Here is a 20,848-nt window from a genome sequence, read left to right as displayed (position 1 = left end):
GTTTGTCAGTCAGGGGTCTGGTGCTTAAATGCAATCTACACAAGTCAGCAAGTAGGTTTTTTTCACACAATTTTGGTATGAAAAAGAGCCTTACCCTTCCTTGTATTTAAAGTGCTTGAAAGCCAAGTTAATAACATCATGTACCAAAGCATCTATTACAGGATGAAGTGGAATCTGAAAACACAAAATAAAACATAACTGGTACACATATAGTACACTTTAAGCCAAATACCTTAGTATTAATATTACTTGTGGGTACCTTTCCTACACAGATACAATACCACTAGAAATAGCAGCTAGCTAATAAAACAGCTGAAATGAGCTGTCCCTTTAAAGTTCATTTAAAATTGAAGATAAATACCTCATTTCAAAAACCTGTCCGAGTGAAGTCTGCATGAGTGCAGAATACTACATATGCCACATGTGCAAGAAAGTCGGCAATGAACAAGCATACAGGGGGTATCTGACGTTTTTGTTAGATTTTTGGAGATGGAAACAGAAACAAGAATCCTTTATAAAACAAATTTTGTAATTTCCATGATTTACTATTTAATACATAATTGAAGAACTCCATACCTGTTTCAAAACTTCTATTAATACTAAAGAAAATATAAAGTCAATAGCCAGATCTCTTCTTTCCATTAAGTAGTCCCTTTGCTGTTCGTCACTGCAAAATCAAAAGAAGCACACCATTTAGGAGATATGTTATAAATCACATTATGTGCTTTCTTCGGTTACATATGTAGTTAACAAGGGATTATGCTCTATTTTTCAAAACTGCATTACATTTCAGAAGTAATGCACTGAGACTCTTAAAATCTGAGACAAATAAAACAAATCTAACTTGCTACATTCCCCTGTGTTCAGATATTGAAATATGACTTTCCATTTTCTTCTTCTTTCCTGTTTAAGTATGCCTATTCGAGAAAAAAAACATAACAAAAAACAAGGAAACCTGGATTCTATAGTATAACAAATGGGTTTGTTTCAATTTCCTTGCTGATGGCATCAGTTAGACAGTTCTCAACTACACTTGGAAGGGAAACAATAAATTATTTTGTGTTATCAAATTCAGATACAGACTTGTGATGAATTTTAAAAACTGCCTTTAAATACTGATGGAGAATTCATAACCAAATCACTTTTTTTTTTTTGAAACTGTTCCAATGCTATTTTTTTTCTACTTTGGCATCATTTGCCCTATGTAAAAATACATTCCTGGTGAATCTGAAGTGAGTAGCTTGCAACAGAACTACAAAACATATCTGCATGGATCAACGGATCAGAGTTACAAAGTGCACTGAAAAGATGACATGAAACGTAAAATTCTTTTTGTTAATATTCAATATTCAAAAAACAGTCCCGTAGACCTTCTGAGGGAAGTACCATTGACTTCAGTGAGCTTTTGGGCAATAGATCCCAGCACACTTCTCAATAATTGATTTTGAATGTATTTATGTATTTTTAATTAAGAACGCGTTTAAAATCTCTGCTTGATCAGTGTTGAAATGAATTATTTGCATTTTGATTTTCCTGGTTTCACATTAACTGGAGAAAGGACTGCTTGTATGTACTTTTTGTAATACTATCAATGGACAGAGTGGCCTTGGTTCACTGTTAAACTGCCCTTCAACTAGATTTTGAGTGGTGTTCCTGAAGACTTCTATGTGAACTTATATATAAACTGACTGTCTTGTAAAAGGCTCCAATAAGGGGCAGTCAGCACAAAGAGGCATTTTACGACAAGGATTCATCTCATGCCAATGCACAAACTGATGAATCATGCTTTCAAATAGCCTCCTTACAGTCACCATAAAGAATCTAGGAGAGCATGATGCAAGTCCATACCTACCTTGCTGATATCTAAAACTAGATCTTATCCCTTCAATCCAGCAACCATTGACTTTTGTAGATACTGGACTAAAAGTAATCCTTCCAGTACAGGAAGGGAATTTCTAAGGGTGAAGGAGACAGATTTTTTACATGGCCGAATAGTGACAGGACAAAGGGGGTGGCTTTAAACTAAAAGAGGGGAAATTTAGATGAGATGTCAGCAATTTTTTACTCAGAAGGTGATAAGGCACTGGCACAGGCTGCTTAGGGAATCTGTGGATGATGGGGCATCCCTGGAGGTGTTCAAGGCCAGGCTGGATAGGGCCCTGGACAGCCTGGTCTGGTGGGTGGTGTCCCTGCCTAGGCTGGCTGGAGTTTGACGATATTTAAGGTCCCTTTCAACCTAAGCCATTTTATGATTGTAATCTAAAGAACTGCCAGTGTGATTCCAAACACCAAGTCTGCTGTTTCAATGAAGTGTGTAGATGTATTCAGAAAAACTTTAAAGAATGTACTGTACTAAGTGGTCAGGACTCAATGTCAATCAGTTTACTTATTGCCAAGGAACTCCTGATATTTAAGAGATCAATATATTTGTCCTGGGGTTTTTCTTTTTGCCTGCTTGTTTGTTTAAGAGTAAAGTCAATGTTACTAAAGCTCGTTAACCAATGCAGTCGTTTGGATAGAGAACAGCCGTAGGTGAAATTTCTCTGACAAAGCACAATGCTGCATGAAAAAAACTCCTTCTAAATGTCAGAGAATTATTACCTGCTCACGAGTGAAGAAGACTTATTCTGTAGCTTATACAAGCCACTATTTAAATAACATGGCAGTATACAAAACAGCAGCAAGAACCAGTGTCTTAACTAACTGCAGCATAATTTTAAAGACACAATTACCTCATTTATGTTAAAGCTAAAAGCAGATTTCCAAGAACATGAAAAAAACTTTTCAATAAATGTACAAAAGCTGACAGGTGAAATGTAATATATTTCACCTAGAATCTGTCACTAGCACATGAAAACATTAAAAATCATACCTTTTGGATTTAGTACTTGTTCTTGGTCTGTACTCATGAGATTCATCTTCTATGCCGTTCTGTCTTTTGTACCAATCAAACAAAGTGCGCAGAATAGAGGGCAGGCAGTATTCTGAAAGTGAGCTCATTGAGCTTATTACCTACAGGGAAAATACAACAATGCAAACAGTGATCAAGGCTCCCCTCTACCTTCTTCAAAAGAAAGAAATAATAATAATTAAAAAAAAAAAGAAAAAAGCACATTCAATAGTTTAACATTTTCTTTCTTGCTTTCACGTGTTTTTTCAAGTTATAAATCTACGGTCCAACTTCAGGTACCTAATATACCTAATATTCAGCATTTCCTCTTGAAATATAAGTACTGTTAATTGACAATACTAAAATGCACACATCCTCCAACTCAACAGTAAAACACCTAGCTCTTCAAGGGGCTTGTTTTTATTCATTACACAGTGTTGATATTTAATTTGAGCGCACTGTAAGGACAGGAGGGGAAAAGATGATTAAGGAGTGGTACTGGCTCACGGGTGGTGTGTGACTGCTGAATGTCCCTCCTGAAGTTCGTAACAAATTGAGAAAACCCATGAACTCTGAGATAACCTTAACTAACTGGCTATGTAAACGCATCTTGCTATTAGGATCATGTATGGTAATTTAGACTTCTCTTTTCCATATGCTTTCCTCCATATTTTTGTGAACAAGTAAAATATAGTTAAAAGTCATTCCTTAGAAGTCCCTGAATAAGCAGTGTTAGTGTCATACCGGATAAGAACGCTACTGCTCACTTGATATAAACTTTGTCACCAATTACAGCAACGTTACTGAATATTTTTGAACTGTTACTCCTGAACTATGACTTAAACTTCCTATTACAGGAAACCATAAACCAGCAATATGTGAAAGATCAGAAGCTTGGGTAAAACAAACAACCATAATCTTATCCAAGAGGACCATATAAGTGTTGAAACTGAACGCTTACAGCCACTGCATTTGAGTACATTAAAAAAAAAAACAACAAACAGAAAACCATTTAAAGAATGAATGAAATCCTGATCTGGAGTTTTGTGACGAACTCAGGATCATGCAGGGTCTGATCCTACAAAGTGCTGAGTGCAGGAGCTGAATGTACTTTGTGCCAGGTAGGCTGATTATGTCAGCAGCTCCACCAGGTTTTCTCATGTGCTTGAATGCAAAACAGCACATCTGAGTGCTGTGGAACAACAGCAGTCTTGTGTCTTGCATAAGACAAAGCCCATGTGAAGTCTGCAACTAAAATGAGACCAAAATCAGGAATCTGAGCACCGTTCACACCATTCCCAATGTCAGTTGTGCCTTAAATGACAATTTTAGTGTATTTTAGACAGCTCAGATAAATAACTCTCATCTCTTTTTTCCGTTTGTCAGACTCAGAATTCAACTTACTCATAGTGATGTGGTCTAAAGTTTAGGAAACATTTTGAGGATAAAGTATGATTGTTTTGATTGCGTTCAGATCTTACGGTCTAAAATTAAATATAGAGCATTAGAAAGCTAAAAATGAAAGTTTATGTAACAGTTCCATTTTAGGAATGCTCTCGATCCAATATACATTATTATCTGAAATAGAAAACAAGCTGCTGTGGAAGATGGCATGGAGGCCATGCTTGCAGCAGCAACAGCAGGCCTTCCAGGATGAATTATTACAGTGGCCCAGGCTGAAGGATACCAAAGCCTTTAAGCATAAGGCTTCAGATAAGATCTTAAAAGACATGAATCAGCCAGTGCCAGAGCAGACGATTCACTACCTGCTCAGACATTTCAATTGCTTCTTTATTGTTTGCTAGAAGGTTTTCTGAAGCTGCCACAACAGCAGCTGTTCATTATGAGATGCAATGAAAAACAGTTTCCCGAAGAAAACCATAAAACCCAGAAACAACAAGGTTTTCTGAGAGAAGCATCTATTTTTAAGATCACAGCAATGCTCATAAAAAAAAAAAAAAAACCCATACTTGAAGCTCAATATCTTTTAAAAGATTACAATATTTAACTGCAAGTAGAAAATGGTTTCAGTCAGATGTCCCCATAGGCTGTCTATCATTAGTCCTCCTTCAATGTCAGCTACACAATTTCACTCCCTATAAACAGTCAAACTGAATCCTGTTAAATCTCCCCAAGCCATACCTTCTCTGCTGAATTTACAGTGCGTGCCTTTAGCAGGGATAAAAGGTCAATATAACTTTTTAAAAAATCTTTCTGTCATTGCACTTTTAAGACAGGAAGGAAGGGTGGACTGGGCAAAGACCTGGCTCTCAGGGAACAGGAAGGGAGGGAAGTCTAGCCAGCGTGTTGGTTACTCAACCCTTTCATTTATTGGAAGTCCAGAAAGGAGATGAATTCTAGCTCTGTGCTGCTCCTGAAAGGGAGTGCACAGATGTACAAGTATGTCTTTGTTGTACAAATGATCATGTTCTTCCATCATAAATGAACCACCTACTGTATAACTTCAGGATAAGAAATCTGCACAAGCGTGGAGCTGTTTAAAACTTGTGCTCACAGAGCACTAAACATACTTCATGTAAATGCTTAATATTTATTTTGGATTAATATGTGAAAATAAATGGAATAAAATTCTGTCCAGGTAGTTTGCTACAATCTATATACTTTCATACAAGTCTTGGTATGCTGTCAAAATAGGAACCTAAGAAATGTTTCCCCCTAACGGGATGAATAATAATGTTGTTTTTCATTTCACATATGAAATTTCTACATGCTTTAACAGCAAATGCATCCAAAACTGAATTCTCCTTTCAAAAGCACCACTGATCCACTGACTCTCTTCTTTTCATACACCATACTTATCAGTATGTATGTCAAACGTGCATTTGATTGCCATTTTAGTAAGGCAGAAATCTAGTACTTCATTTTTGCAGTGTTGATTTATTTTTTGCTGAACTATTATTCAGAGAGTGTCTGCACACTCTAGTCTTCAAATCATTGTGTATACTTAAATTAATGGACATTACAAGAGAGGTTACACTTTTTTCTATCAAAGATACTGAAAGAAGCAGAATTTGATAGATGTTTTCTTAGCTATATTTAGGACACCCATAGCCATGCAATAATGCTTTCCCTTCCTTCAACATTTTTTCCATCCAGTGCATGTCTATAACAAAACTCTGTAACTATAAACAACACAGATTCAAGGAAAATAAAAGCTACAATGACGTTCATGTTCCTTGAAATCAACTGCAGAATAATAATGGTCAACAGTTAAGACCAGGATTTCATATTCAATACAATAAATTAAGGGGATAAAGTTAATGAAATTTCTATTTCAAATAACCTAATCTTGGAGGTGATGGTAGAGAGATGAACTACACCAAGCTATTATTAACGTAGGTATGTGGTGGAATTCTTATTGGATCCTTGGAAACAAAACATTTTTTTTCCTGCAAATGTTAAGATTTCTAAACAATCCAACACTAATGTAAAAATCTGTAAAATACAGCATTTGATGTAAACAGCACAGCTGAGTTTGTGTAGATCTTATTTCATTCATCTTTCATCTCTGTGTCTAAACATTTCTGGGGGCAAAAGACATGTGTCTGGGAATTGTTAAAACTGGTAACATAAAGTTGGAATCGCTGGTTTTCACTTGTGTGAGCAAAAAATAGTATCATAATACTGTTTAGTTCTTTGCATATTGTTTCACTCAAATCTCTGAGCAAAAGCCAAGTGTTGTCCTATGTCCCCATTAGCATCATTTGTTTTATTTCCTCTAATCACATGCCCTACTGCAGAAGGACCACATATAAGATACAGTGAAAGTGAAAACACAAAAGGGGTAGTAATGGTGACAGGAGGACGGTTGGACTAGAAGATCTTGTAGGTCCTTTCCAGCCTTGTGATTCCGTGATTCTATGAACTGCAGTGCTGCTACAGTGATGAGGGTATGATTACTCACTCACTGCAGCTAACAAATCTCATTTTGGATGGAAATAATCATCAGCACATTACCTACCCCAGTTAGGATGTTATGAAGAGGGACACAGTCATTAGCATGTTGTCTGCTGTCTTATTTATTTTTGGTATTCCCACATTTTTTTATTACTAAATGCTTAGTTTCCTAGCTTGACCTGCTTTGTCTTTTTCCAATCCATATTCTCTAGTTTAAGGCACTTCTAAGAAGAGAGAGAAGCATAATTAAAACGATTACAAACTTTTCTGTAGATTGTGCTGAAACTCTCACACAAGAGACCTCATATGGACTGTTTCACATGAAAACTAAGTCTTGCTGTAAAATTGTCAATGCCATGGAAGGTCATGAGTAGGGCCAAAGTATAACATTCATGCTGTATTTTTATAGGGAAAAATGTCTGCAGATTGGTCCAAGAATACACGATGCCCTTTTTCTGCTTTCAGTGCCATCGATTCACAGAACATTTCTATTCTGTGCAACAGAAGATACTTTAGTGTGCGCTGAGAGAAGACTAATAAAAATGTCTCCTTGGGTGAGGATGAGCCTCTGGGATAATTATGCTTTTTTTTGCTCTGCCTTTTGATCTTTTCACGTACTGCAACTTCATGGTTTCCTGTAAGAGGAAGCTTAAGTCATAGTTCAGTAGTACTATGTTTAATAACATTCCTGTAATTGGTGAGACGGAGCGTGCTAATGCTGGAGCAGTAGGACTCTTCGCCAATAGGCAAGTAAAGTCGTCAAACAAAGAACTTGTAGAACATAACTTTAAATACGTAACAAAGATAACATATATGGAAATTATATATTCTCCAGTATGTGTTTTCTTTATATACCTAACAAAGAAAATACAGTCAGTGTAAGGAATCCAGTTTGTGAGGCTAATAGTGAGATGTTCTGCAAGTCAGGATAAGTGAGATTACTTCATAGATTGCTCAAGATACTATTATGAGTTAGAGGATGTTGATGCAATTGACAGCTAGACAGAACCACAGGACAATGCTGTCTGCCTACCAGGAGACATTGATACTACACCCATATGGAAAGAAACAGTATTGTCTGGCATCACCTCATAAGCTATGCATGTGCACTGCCAGGTCCCCAGATCCTGGAGCTGTGATCACAACCACAAACAGAATTCCTAAAATGGTGTTTGAGAACAGACAGAAGAGAGTCTCTTTTTCTGACAGTCAGAGATAAAGCTGTTCAGTAAAAGTAAACAATGCTTTAAGATACATTCCTGGTTCAGAAGTTTCAACCTTAAACTTCATTCTAATTGCTGAAGGTAGCTAAAGCTCCACTCTGCTTGTTATAAATTTTGGCAAAGGGTATTTTTAAAGCTGTTTTTTTTCCATCTCTGAAGCTGACCTGAAATTTGAAATTGGGCTATGCCTTACTTTTGCTGCTTTTCAATTTACAGTTAAGATGCAGCTCAGATATTTTAAGAGCCTCACTTTGTTCCACCCATCAATTTCATCTGACTTGAATACAGGCAATTTGTTTGAAGCCTTCAGAATTTGATTTGGGAAAATTAGGTTCTTCTGATTGTGCCATTTTTAATGCCTTCAAATTGAAAACCAAAAAACTGTTAGATACCACTTGAAAGTTAATAGATGCTTCTTGGTAACACTTATTCATGGCGATTCCTCAATTTCTGAATTAGAAATGGCAGGAATGTTATCTATTGCCTTTTCTGTTCTTGCTAGATAACTTTGTTTCTGGAATAAATACCAAAATTTTCCAAATTTAGAGAGTAGAAACAAGGGATTATCAAACTAGTCCTTCTTCATCCCACATATTCTACATATTCAAGTTAATTTATAAAGTAAACACAAATGGTTAGAGCTAAAAGCACAAGGCCTCTAATTTTTAATATTGGTTTCAGTATTGTATATTATCACAATATGCAAGGTTTCCCAGCTAGATCAGAATTTAATTTTTAATATCAGCAAAGAATATCTGCATGTTCATGACAATTTTATAAAGCTGACATACTCATTTGTAAAACAGCTTTGTAACACTGAGGTGCATTGATCAAATAAATTGAATCAAATATGACGACTAAAAAAAGACTTTTTGCTCTATCTTACTGTCCCTACTCTAGCTGAAATCTGTCTAATCTGCGACATTTTAGAATGAGTTTCTAGGTACAGCTAACCCAGTGGGTTACGATGGGTGTAAGTAAATCCCACGAGCACTACAACAACAAAAAATGACTATGCTGTGTAAGAAGAAAACAAAGTAAAACCTCACAAGTGAAACACTGCCAAAAACTCAGGCTGACATAAAGCCTGAAAATGTCAGTTTGGACAGTTTATTTGGAAAATTTCATGGAAATGAAAGCAAGGTTTTCTAAAAGAAGGTTTAAGGCAACCTCCGCTCTACATTTTTTCTGCCATCTCTCTAGACATAGCAAGGTAGAACTTCAGATATGTGGTAAGAAATATACACAAACGTTGTATGTAATATAATGTGCCTCTATTTTTCAGTCTGCATTTGTTGGTTCCCCCCTGGCCCAACGATTGAAAGTAAAATGCCACAGATGGAAAGGCAAAATTGCTTCACTCTAGAGAAGTATACACTGTTCACACTAATTGATTGTTCAATTTTCTATTTGTCAGTAATCAGGAGAAGCATTAAGTCTTCTTACTCTTCCTTCTAAAGGGCCACATTTTGCCTAACCACGAGTAATCAAGGCCACCCATTATGTGTTTGCTTAACACACTGCAGGAACAGTATCACAGGTTTTGCATATGGGTGGCTTAATTTGTTTTTCTTTCCCATTTATATCTAAAACTCTCCCCACAGGAAGGGAAAAAAAAAATAAAAATATCAAATTAAAGTCAAAATACCACAAAAAAAAAAAAAAAAAAAAAAAAAAAAAAAATCATTACCAGTTATGACACTCACAAAGCAGCTTCCTTCAGCCTACGGTGGATGGCTTCCCCAGAGGCTGTGGCCAGCAGAAGCAGGCAGGATGCTCAGAACTGTAGAACAGCAGTCCTGCCCTATGCCTGCCTGGACAGCCTGCTTGACAGCCTTCCCCTCCCGCAAAAGTGGCTACAGAACAACCTAGAAAGGGTCATTTTGTCAAGCTAAAATTATGAAATGAGCCCTTCTGGACCTCACAAGGCATCTCTTCTTCTGGCACAATATTTCTACCGTACCAGAAGATTCAATAAAAGCAGTTCAGTTCATTTTGGGTTCTGAAGTACTACCCATATGTATGTCCTCACCCGAAGTTACATGTCTCAGTGTGGTACTTGCAGCTTATGGCATTAGCCACAACTGCTTTCAGGTGATTCAGTCACTGCTGCTACTTTCTTCTGTCCTGTATTTATGGAACCACCAGCAGCACAGTGGTGCAGGCAGCAATGGCCAAAGCACAAAGCTCAGTGCTGGAAACTGAGACAGGAATGGTGGAGTAGCAAATGACTTTGGTTTTTTTTATGACACACCTTGTGTCTATTCCTCCTCTTTGCTGGGGATGAGTTTTGGCAATCTTTATGTTCCTTAAATTCTTTTACAGCTTTCTTTATCTCAAAATAGGTTACTCATGTAATATTTTTTTCCTTGATTTTTTTTTTTTTTTAATGTCTGGGGACCATGAACCTCTTTCAAAAACCAGATATGTCAATAAGGTATGAAGGTTCCTTCAAACCTCAATCAGAGGAAACAGGCAGAAAATAACACAACAGATATGCCACAAAAATCAAGAAATTCTATGGCAGAAAAGTTTGAAAATAATGGAAGACATTCCTAATTTAAAACAAGAACGGTTAGGCAAAGCACTCATCCTACTAAAGTGCATTGACAGATTTTATTTTGCAGTGTACTATGACAGTACTATGACACTAGATTGCTTTTCAAGTATTTGTCTTACAGCTTGAGAAACAGAAACAATTTCACTCCAAGTGTCTTACTTGATCAAACTGGGGGTCTTCTCCTCGTTGCAGAGATTTGGTCAGTGGCTTCTCCTAAAAGAAAATATATTAAATATGCATTACTTAAAATCAATATTATAATACATTCTACCAGCTCTAGTATTATTTCTCTGTTAGATTTTTGTTTACATAATTTCCCACCTGATCCTTTCATGCTGGAGAGACTGTTTTATGTGAAAGAAGACCCATGCACACATATAAACTAACGCCGATAGTGTGTCTTCAGTGTATTAAAAGAAAGGAAATGATTAACTGCTTATTACATCTGATTTACTTGGTGTTCATACTGATAACTATAAAATACTTCAAAATAGTAGAAAATACACAACTTTTTCTCCAATATGTACCTAAGGAGCAGTATTTACCTATAGGATGTACCATCATGTTACACTACTACCAAGCAGTGCAAAGATGTTCATATATCTACTATATCACAGCACACACTGAAAGAAAGGTGATTTTACATCAGGTACCAGAAGGTTCATCTTTAATGAAGACTGCTGTGAAAAAGTGACTGTGTTATGTTAAAAGAAAAAAATATTTTTTTTTGCTTATCAACATACACTCTCAAACTATCTGGGAAGGCCAAAGAGAATGGCACAGATCAGGAGTCTCCATTTACCTTTACAGCATTTTTTTGCCAAGCAGGCTCAATTACTGTGGCATGTACAAGTAAACTATTGTACTATTGTATTAAATTATCAGCCTCTGCAGTGAAGGACCCAGGAATCCTTGTATACACCAAGTTGAACACTTTTGAGCAATATGCCCTTGCTGCTAAGATGACTAATGGTATTCTTGCTGCATTAGGCCAGCAGGTTGAGGCAATCCTTCTCCACACCTCATTGGTAAGGCTGGACCTGGAGTACTGGGTCCAGTTTTGGGCTCCCCAGTACAAGAGAGACATGAACATAACTGGAAGCATCCAATGGAAGGCAACCAAAATGGTTAGAGGACTGAAAAATCTCTGCTATGGGGAGAGGCTGAGAGAGCTGAGACTGTTCAGTGTAGAGCAGAGGAGACTCAGGAGGCAGGAGTGCCCTGTGCCAGGACAAGAGGCAATGGATGCAAAATGGAAAGACCTGAAGTGATACAAAATATTTTTGTTATTTAATGTTGCCTTCTGCAGAAAATGTTTTCCAGTGTCATCTGCTGACTGATTTTGAAATTAATTATGCTGATACACTTAATGCCAGCTGGCAAGGAGTCTGGCTGCAGAGTGACAACAGTATCCCCTGACTACCTAACAAACAGAAAAACTGAAGTATTTTCTACTGAGTCACTGATTTATCCAGGACATTAACATTTTTCATTGTTACCTCTAATGTATAAAGTTACTTTTCCAGGTTACATTTAGTGGCACAACACCTATTAATTAGAACTCTATGACTAGTTTATTGGAGATGAACAGACAATGCCAAATCCTGCAGCCCAGTAACAGACACATGAAACCACTCCACAGTCCTCACCCTCCACTGGTAGCTCAGTGCGACTCTACTGAGCTCTGTCTCATGGGTGGATAATATTTCTTTTATCTGCTGCTCACTGAAATGGAAGACAGATCATCATTCAAAATTATTGCTGAGTTCATTTAAAAGTAAAAAATTTCTTAAGTCTTCATGGGTCCTGGACCATGAGAATTGGTGCAGTTTATTAAAAAAAAAAAAACAACAAACAACTATACATACACTTTTTTTTTTGTTACTACTAAATTTCTTATTCTGTTACAGAAGTCTTGTGCTACTGCAGTGAAGTTTCTTAAGTTCTTTTTCAATAGCTTCTGGACTTTGGCAACCAGAAGCTCTGTGTTACAATGCTTGATGCTGCAACACTGGCTTGCAAAGCATTTTATAAAATTGTGCAAAAACGTGTTCAGTGTTCCAGGCAGAAATGTGAATTTCTCATTACATGCTTATCTGTAAGAAGACCATGCTTAAAACAAAAGAAACGAGCCCTGCGAACCTAGGTCTGCCACTACAACCCTGAAAATGCCCTGGTTACCCGCACCCTGCCTGTGGATGCAGGCACACCTCACAAATACTTCAGTAGCTGATGACAACACTCCTCAGAGGCTGTGCTTTTGAGTCTGTGAAGATCCCTCCTTTCAGAAAAGGCAATGTAACTCTTGCCTTCTTACAGCTCACTAGATCAGGGATTCCCACGTTGTGGCACGTTCACTGCAAAGCGTCAGACACACTGCATGGTGCCCCAGGCCCAGCACTGTTAGCCAGCTGAGGGAAGGGATCGTCCCCTCTGCTCTGCACTGTGCGGCCTCACCTGTAGCTCTGGGTGCAGTTTGGGTGCCACCGTACAAAATGGACACAAAGCTATTAGAGAGTGTCCAATGGAGGGCTGCAAAAATGGGTAATGGTCTGCAGGCTGAGGTGTGTGAGGAGTGCCTGAGGCCCCTGGCGTGCTCAGCCCAGAGCAGAGAATGCTGAGAGGCAGCGCTGAGCTCTGCTCTGTGTGACAGCGACAGGGCCCGAGGGAACGGCATGGAGCTGCGTCAGGGGAGGGCGGCTGGGGGTGAGGAAAAGGGTCTGTGCCAGAGGGCGGTGGGCATGGAACAGCCTGCCCAGGGCCGTGGGCACAGCCTTGAGGTGCTGGAGCTTGGGGAGCACTTGGAAAATGCTCAGAAATATGGTTTGAATTTTAGGTAGTCCCGAGTGAAGCTGAGAGTTGGACTTGGTGATCCTTGTGGGTCCCTTCCAACTCAGGATTTTCTGATTCTGTAACTCACCTTCACAGGCTATGCAACAGGCTTGGCAGAAGCAGAAGGCATCCCAGGGATGGAGATGAGCCAGGGGCATGTACCAAAGCCAGGAATGGTTCTGCTGTTCTAAGTTCCCAACATCCCCATTTTAAGGCTTTTTCTTCCCTTCATCCCCTCCTGCATCTTCTTGCCTCTTCCCCTCTCTTGGTTCCCTTGGCAGACAGCTTCTTCTGCACCCTCTCTTGCCTCTTCCTCATCCTCTGCCTGGGGGTCCTGGATACCCCCATGCTGACTGCATGGAGCCATGTCTGTAGTGCAACCCCGTCCTGGGAGCAGGGTGCCACAACAGATCAGCTCACTGCACCCTTGAAGGAATGGCGACAACCAGCAACACTGCATTTCTCCTATCAACCAGTTTTTCCCCATTTCTGATTCTTCCAGTTATCCAGCAATGTTTCAGCACAGAAAATTAGAAGACAGGAAGTGTGCTTCTTGCTACCTGTAAGAGACTTCATGTTCTACCTTAGCTTAAATACATGCAGGTATTCTAAGAGTCCTTTAAAAACGGTATTTTTTCTTTATGCAGTTGGCATTCTTGTCTACTGTAAACTACAATTCTACACCACTTAGCTGAAATACTCTTACAAATCCTACCACTTCACGTCATGCAATGTTTTTGACGTTACTGCTACAGCAGCTACTATGCAAAGTATTTTTCTACTCATCACAGTAGACATTTTCATTACATCCCACAGCTTCAGGACAAGCAAATACATGGTTAAGAAGCCTAATAAAGTGAAACTGCCTGTTAGTAAAAGCTTCCATAGCATTCTATTTATCCTGGAGATACACTCATTGAAAAGTTTCTTAAGAAATTTAAAAATGTTTTCCAGCTTCGAGGCACTATTTTATTTATTGATTTTATTGCCCATCTAACTCAGAAATCGCAAAGAGGCCCTTTTATATGATGAGCTGACTCTGTTTGAGTCTCTGTAGCTATAATACATCCTACAGAAAGGTCTTCCAAATTTGAGATGAATAAGTATCCTGAATTAGGAGCCAAAGCCTACAACCACAAAATATGAATAAAGAAAGGTTTGATTAAGGTGAAAAGCGTAGAGCTTTCTGGGCTATAAAACACATCTGAAAAATTACAAAGTAATGGAATCTCAATAATAACTTTTCCACTTTCAATCACTAAGGTAAACATCATAATTTCTTGTTTGATGTGCTGCCTTCAATTGTACACTATTTTTTTCAGAACTGTAAACTTCCATGATATGGATACATATCAGAAATAAGTGGGAAAGATCAGGAAAGACAATTTTTCATTTAATATTTGAAAAAAACACTTTTCTATAAATGAAATCTAAACTTTTTCATCAGCAATGCTTACAAAACAAAATGCTCACCTAAAAATTACTTTCCTTCCACAGTTACTCTGCTAGAGCATTAATAGAATCTAATAAAACAGAGTATGTTGAATATGCAATAGCAAATGTATATTTTATCACATTTGGACATATGAACTAAATAAAATATTTTTTATTTATCTGAAAAGTAAGGTATCACTCAACACCTCAATTAACATAGTCAGAGTGAAAGATTTCTGCACAAGTCAGCTACTTTCAACAGTTAATATATTAATGCTTTTTCGGGTTGCTACACAAATGTAATTGGGTAAATTTACACAGGAAGAGCTTTTCTAAACCACCTGTCACAGAACTGAGTGTTCAGGGAAAGAGGAAAACAAAATGATGTTGTACAGCCTATTAAGCTTTACTATATCACTGTGTTATTGTGACAGACAACGTCACTTGAAGTTACTTCTAACCTCACCATTAGGCACATTATTCCTACTAAACTGTAACAGTTATTGTATTACTCACTGTGATAAAAACCCATTTTTTTATTAAGAGCATGGGGAATGCAAGACTATTCTGATATAACTACAGCACATGCTAAATGCAGCTGTACACACTCAACTGTGTAGTTTGATTGGATAGAACAGTTAGCAAAAGACAAGAGCAGAAGAATGGAGCTCTTGTAAAACTCAGACCACATCCAACTGCTGTAGCCAAAACATATATATAAAATACACATAAATGCAATCTTAAGGTTTTTTTTTCACCAAAAAACCCCAAGCATAATTCTTCTCTGCCTATCAATGCCCGCATAAACTCTGACAGAAACTGCGCGTCCTTGTCCTGTATTCCTTAGAGCAGGAATGAAGGGTGGTTGGTGTCTCATAGGAAAAGCTGTGCTCCTAGCAGAGCTGGATCAAACACACTGCATTTATCATTTTGCCACTGGTTGTTTGTACATACAAACATAAGAAAATGTACTGCTGCCAATCCTGCACTCACATGGTGAGTGAACTATTCTCTTTATCATCTAGGAGGAAATGCCACAAAGTCAATTTGTTTCTGCAGCCTGGGCACGTGAACCATTACTCTAAGTAGAAGCACCTACCTACCCTTCAGGCGTCGCCTTAACACAGGGCCGAGCCGAGAGCCGACCTACCAGCCAGCTGCCCCTAAAGGGAGCTCTGTCCCTGATTCCACATGGCTGGCTGCTCGTCACTCACCGTGCTCCCTGCTCATCCTCCACTGAGTAAGCTCATGTGGTATTTACCTCTGTTTCACTTTCTCAAAAATTCATCTACAGTCCCATAAGATATTATTGTACTGAAAATGATTCTAAACTTTATTTGAACTAATCTTCATCTCTAATTTACCTTTTTACTATTTAGAAATCCCTCCACCCCTAGAAGCTTAGTTAGTTTATATCAAAGTAATTAAGAGAGTCAAGCTTTTTGACTTAAAATCTGTTTACTCTGATCGTCTCACAGATGTTGCCCACCTGGAGCTTTTACCAAACAGGCAATTAGTATCCCACATTTTCACAACAGTTCTTTGCATGCCAGAAGGTCCTCATGCATAAAAATACAACTTGCCAATCTTTAATTTACATTGTTGCTCTGCTCAGCATCAATTAGCCATCAGATACCTACATAAGATGCTGTGTAAGGTACAGAGATAGTAAAACAAACATTACAGGGTACTTCCTTTATTAAGTCTTGAAATTAATCAAAAGGAGACCCTAAACACATAATCAAACACATAATCTCCATGGTTTCTTCAAAAAAACATCACATCTCTGCATGAAACAATGTTACAGACACCGAAAACGTTAAAGAAAACACGGCTAAACATCATGTAGCTTTTGAAAATTAAGTACAAAACCAACAGTAAGCATACTTGGTATTTCAGATGGGGAAAATCAGCTTATTTCAAGTGGCTATTAAATATATAGAGAAAAAATATTTATCTCCCCGAAGTTTTTGTTTTAGCAAAGTCAGGTCAAAAACATTAATTACAGATATTGCACAAAAATGATGAAAGGTGCATGTTTAGAAGACAGACTCAATACTGGTCAGGAAACCACACTATTCTTTCTCAACTTCTCTTTTCTTTTTAACAGCTCTTCTGTTTCATTCTCGTGGAAAAGACTGTGCACAGTAATGCTGCACTGCTGAAGACAAAACTGTGTAAGAAAATTTCAGTTTTGTTTCAAGCACAGGCTTTCAACTCGTTGGCACTGAATCTCGCCTCTTTGACATCCACTTCATCCACTACTGCTGTGACTCAGCGATGGCTTCTGTCATTGCATCAGGTACTACAGGCTCATTTTTGCCTGTTGATCCCACTTCCCACAATGGACATCTTTAACGCAGGCTGTCTGCCACAGAATCAGAATCACACAAGGTTGGAAACGACCTGCAAGATCATCCAGTCCAACCACCCTCCCATTCCTATTAGTACCACAAGCACTAAATCATCTCTCATAGCTCCTCATCCAGGCGCCTCTTGAACACTGCCAGGGACGGCGACTCCACCACCTCCCTGGGCAGCCATTCCAGTGCCTGACCACCCTTTACAACATTAAAATAAGGACTCTCAAAAATTTTGGTTATAAGTGGTATTTCAGAAAAAAAAATGGCAAAACAAACCAAAGAAGTATCACATTTCAAGAGTAATACTTCTGCTATTACTACCAGTAAATTCCAAGCAAACTGAAAAAAGAAGCAAACTCACTGATTTTTTTTCCAAGCTATTAGATGTGCAGTGAAGAAACTAGCAATACAACTTTCTCAACAGAACATGCAACAAGAAAGAAAAAAATACAAAAATCAAATATGAATTTTCCTGTGCAAACAACTCAAGAACTCTGACATTCTTACTTGACCAGTAAAAAATTCCCAGACATGCCCTCAATTCAATTCAATAAGAAACAGTCACAATTTTAAATAAAGGTTAAGTGCAATTAAAGATATATGGTTAACTGCAAAAAAAAAATACAAATCAAAAATAACCTACTGCTGCCAGCATTTGTGTATTTTGTATTATTTTTCTGTCGCTAAATAAGGTGCTTTCTTGTAGGTAAAAAAGAAATACATCCTTTTACAAAGGTGTCTTGAGCTGAAAAGAGCTGATGGCTGATGGCTGATGTCTGATGTCTGATGGCTGATTGTCTCTGGCCAATTCTGAAAGAAATATTTTTAACACATACTTTTTTTTTTAATTTGGAAAATTTTAAGGAGCACAAAGGATGATTTTACTGAAATTTGTGCTAAGCTGCAGCACAACCACGAAAGGAAGTTTTCTTGTCTGTTTATTTTCAGAGTTTTGTGCTAAAAGGAATACTTTGTAAATGAGTGAACTCCAGACCAGGTTCAAATCTATCTGAATACATTCAAGTTGTAAAGTCTGGGCTAACACCATAACACTTTATTTTGTTTTAACCTTATTTTAACTACTCCAGCTACCACAGTGACTTACACTCCTAAAACAGTTATCACCTTTATTGATGTTTGTAAATTTCAATTTGCATAAGACTCTAAACATTTTTAAATTATGTTAATAATTAAATTAAACATGTTTAATAGAATGGCTGAGTTGGAAGGGACCTCAAAGATCGTGTAGTTCCACATCCACCAAATCAAACAGTAGATTAGAGTGCTCTGGGCCCCATCCATCCTGACTTTGTCCTCTACATGAAGCCACAAAGAAGGCGTTTTGGAGGCATACACTAATAAAAAACGTGATACTTTATAAGACGTCAGTCAAGAGTGGTGTCATGAGATGCTGTATGAGAGCCTGAGATCTTCTGCCTCTAAGTCTGTGGGACTGGAATAAACATGATGTTCTGAAAATAACACTTGATACAGGAATTTATAACTTATTTTTAGCCTACTAAGAACAATATACTTCAGAGATCTGGAGTTCTAGATCCAAGACTTTTGCAGGAAATTGCTGTTCAGAGTCCTGTTTCAGTTGTTTCAATATGGCTGGGCAGGTGTCATCAGCCAATACATGCATTTGAAAAAATAAATAAATCAGGAGACTGCATATAATAATCACTTCTATGAAGCCAAGGTTGGTTTGGGGTCAGCAGACATCTATCAAATAGAAACTCTGAAAGATCCAGAGGTAAATTAAATGGATCTGGGACATAAAGTCATTGTGATCAAAAGTGCGTAACTCGAGCAGTACGGTTCCCTGCTTTCTATCTTTGACTTTAATTCTGAGAGCCAGCAAAGAGGTGAGCACGCCCTTCCCTGATCTTGTGCCTGGTCATTTGTACATCTTTGTTCCCTAAACAGAGAAGTTAAGTGATGCTTTGATCCTGTATGCAAATAGTTTTACACCAACTGATTGATGATGAGCAAAGTTATTTCTGTTGTGCAGAAGGACACTGTAGACAAATACAGGAAGCTTTTTTATCTGCACAGAATGTGCATCTTCCCTGTTGAACTCATTGCAGAATCCAAGTTATTATGAACATGCTGACCTCATGTTCAGGCTTATAAGACTGTTTACCAAAGTCTTCAGTGACATGACAAGGAACAACAGACCAGACATAAAGATGGCTTGAGATGACCCTAATACAACTTTCTCTTTCTGGTTACTGGTAATAACCAATATCCTTAAATGATATAAAAATGTGATTAGCGTGTGGCATGTGGCAGGTTCTCTGCCACATCTGTGAGCATCAGCCAACATGTGATACAGCGTGACAGCTTCAGTGACCTTGGATTCAATCTCTGTCTTTTGACATTCAATCCTCTCAGTGATCTGAACCATCACATGCACCACTGACTGATTTTATCCATGTGCAAGTGAGGCTCAAGCACAGTGAAGTTCTGCCGTTAGAATGAGATCAGAGGCCTCTAACATTATTCTGCTTGTGTGCCCAGCTGTGGAAACTCTGAGATCACTGAGAATGCTCCTGTTGGCACTGCCTGGCATCTGCTACAGGTCTCAGCTGGAGATACTTATCAAGATAACTGCAGGGGCATACTTTTCCTGAAGAGATGAGTGGAAGGCTAAGAGAAGGCTCTCTGTAGTACTGGACTTGTCTTTGCCTGGGTGTTCTCCATCTTCAGTATAGAAGCTTGATTCTTCTGTACTTTTCTGCCTTTACATCTTCTGGATAAAAAAATTCCTGATTTCATGGACAGTATCTCCCAGGCTTAGATGCCTCTCCTTTGAAGGAAAGCTGACTGGTGGAGTTTGGGAGCATAAAGGAGAGTTCTGGAGGACTACTTTAAAGTACCTGGAAAGCCAATGAAGATGCAAGAAAAGGTGATCAGTGAAGAAGAGGATGATGATCAGCCCATAATTTTGCTGAACCAGAGAAGTTATTGGAAAGTCTGACTAAAGAGAAACAGAACTGGTGGAAACATCCACAAAGAAATCACACTTAATCCACAGATATAGCTGGGAATTGACTAAAATACTGGGATGAACTAACTGATAGTCTAAGAAATTGACCTGTGATACTGCCAATGATCAAAGGAACCCTGCTGAGCTCAGACTTGCTGGAAACGATGGAAGATGGGGTATCCTCCTGAGGATGGAGGCTGACAGACAGATCTGCCCCACTCAACAAGTCACTTGATGGATCCACTGTAAGAGATCTGTATGGTTCCACATAAAAAATGGATATTAGGTACAGGTCACATGCTGAGTTGTTAAAGTAAGATGCTTTGACTTTATGATGAACAGGAGAGAAGACAGCACATCACAATAACATAAGGCAAAGTCTCTAAAGAAGCACCTCAAGTACTTCAAAGACAGTTATCCAAAGACTGGCAATTCTACTCAATGTACTATTTTTAATGCGTTATTTGTCACAACTGGATCTAAAAGAACTAATCTATTAGTATTTATTAATACAATTTACATTCTAAATATGGAATGCAGCAGAAATACAGAGATATTATATTTTAGATCCAGAATTATGATACCATGAATTTGTTGGAGTTAATGAGGGACTGCTCATGTTATTTTAAAGAATCC

General features: G+C 38.1%; 1 protein-coding gene across 2 annotated transcripts in view; it reads right to left on the bottom strand.

Moving 5' to 3' along the window:
* FRY (FRY microtubule binding protein) overlaps window positions 1–20,848 on the bottom strand; it is a gene marked incomplete at both ends in the record, with an annotated part of 159,987 nt that overhangs the window by 103,871 nt on the left and 35,268 nt on the right. For both annotated transcript variants that reach the window (XM_079549123.1, XM_079549124.1), the window contains 4 exons: window positions 95–174; window positions 577–667; window positions 2,873–3,012; window positions 10,751–10,804. In XM_079549123.1, the coding sequence (XP_079405249.1) occupies window positions 95–174; window positions 577–667; window positions 2,873–3,012; window positions 10,751–10,804 (365 nt within the window). The remainder of the gene's footprint in view (window positions 1–94; window positions 175–576; window positions 668–2,872; window positions 3,013–10,750; window positions 10,805–20,848) is intronic.

This window comes from Tetrao urogallus (assembly GCF_951394365.1).
Source record: "Tetrao urogallus genome assembly, chromosome: 1".
NCBI lineage: Eukaryota > Metazoa > Chordata > Aves > Galliformes > Phasianidae > Tetrao > Tetrao urogallus.
Note: the sequence above shows the minus strand (reverse complement) of the source record. Positions and strands in the feature narration are given on the sequence as shown.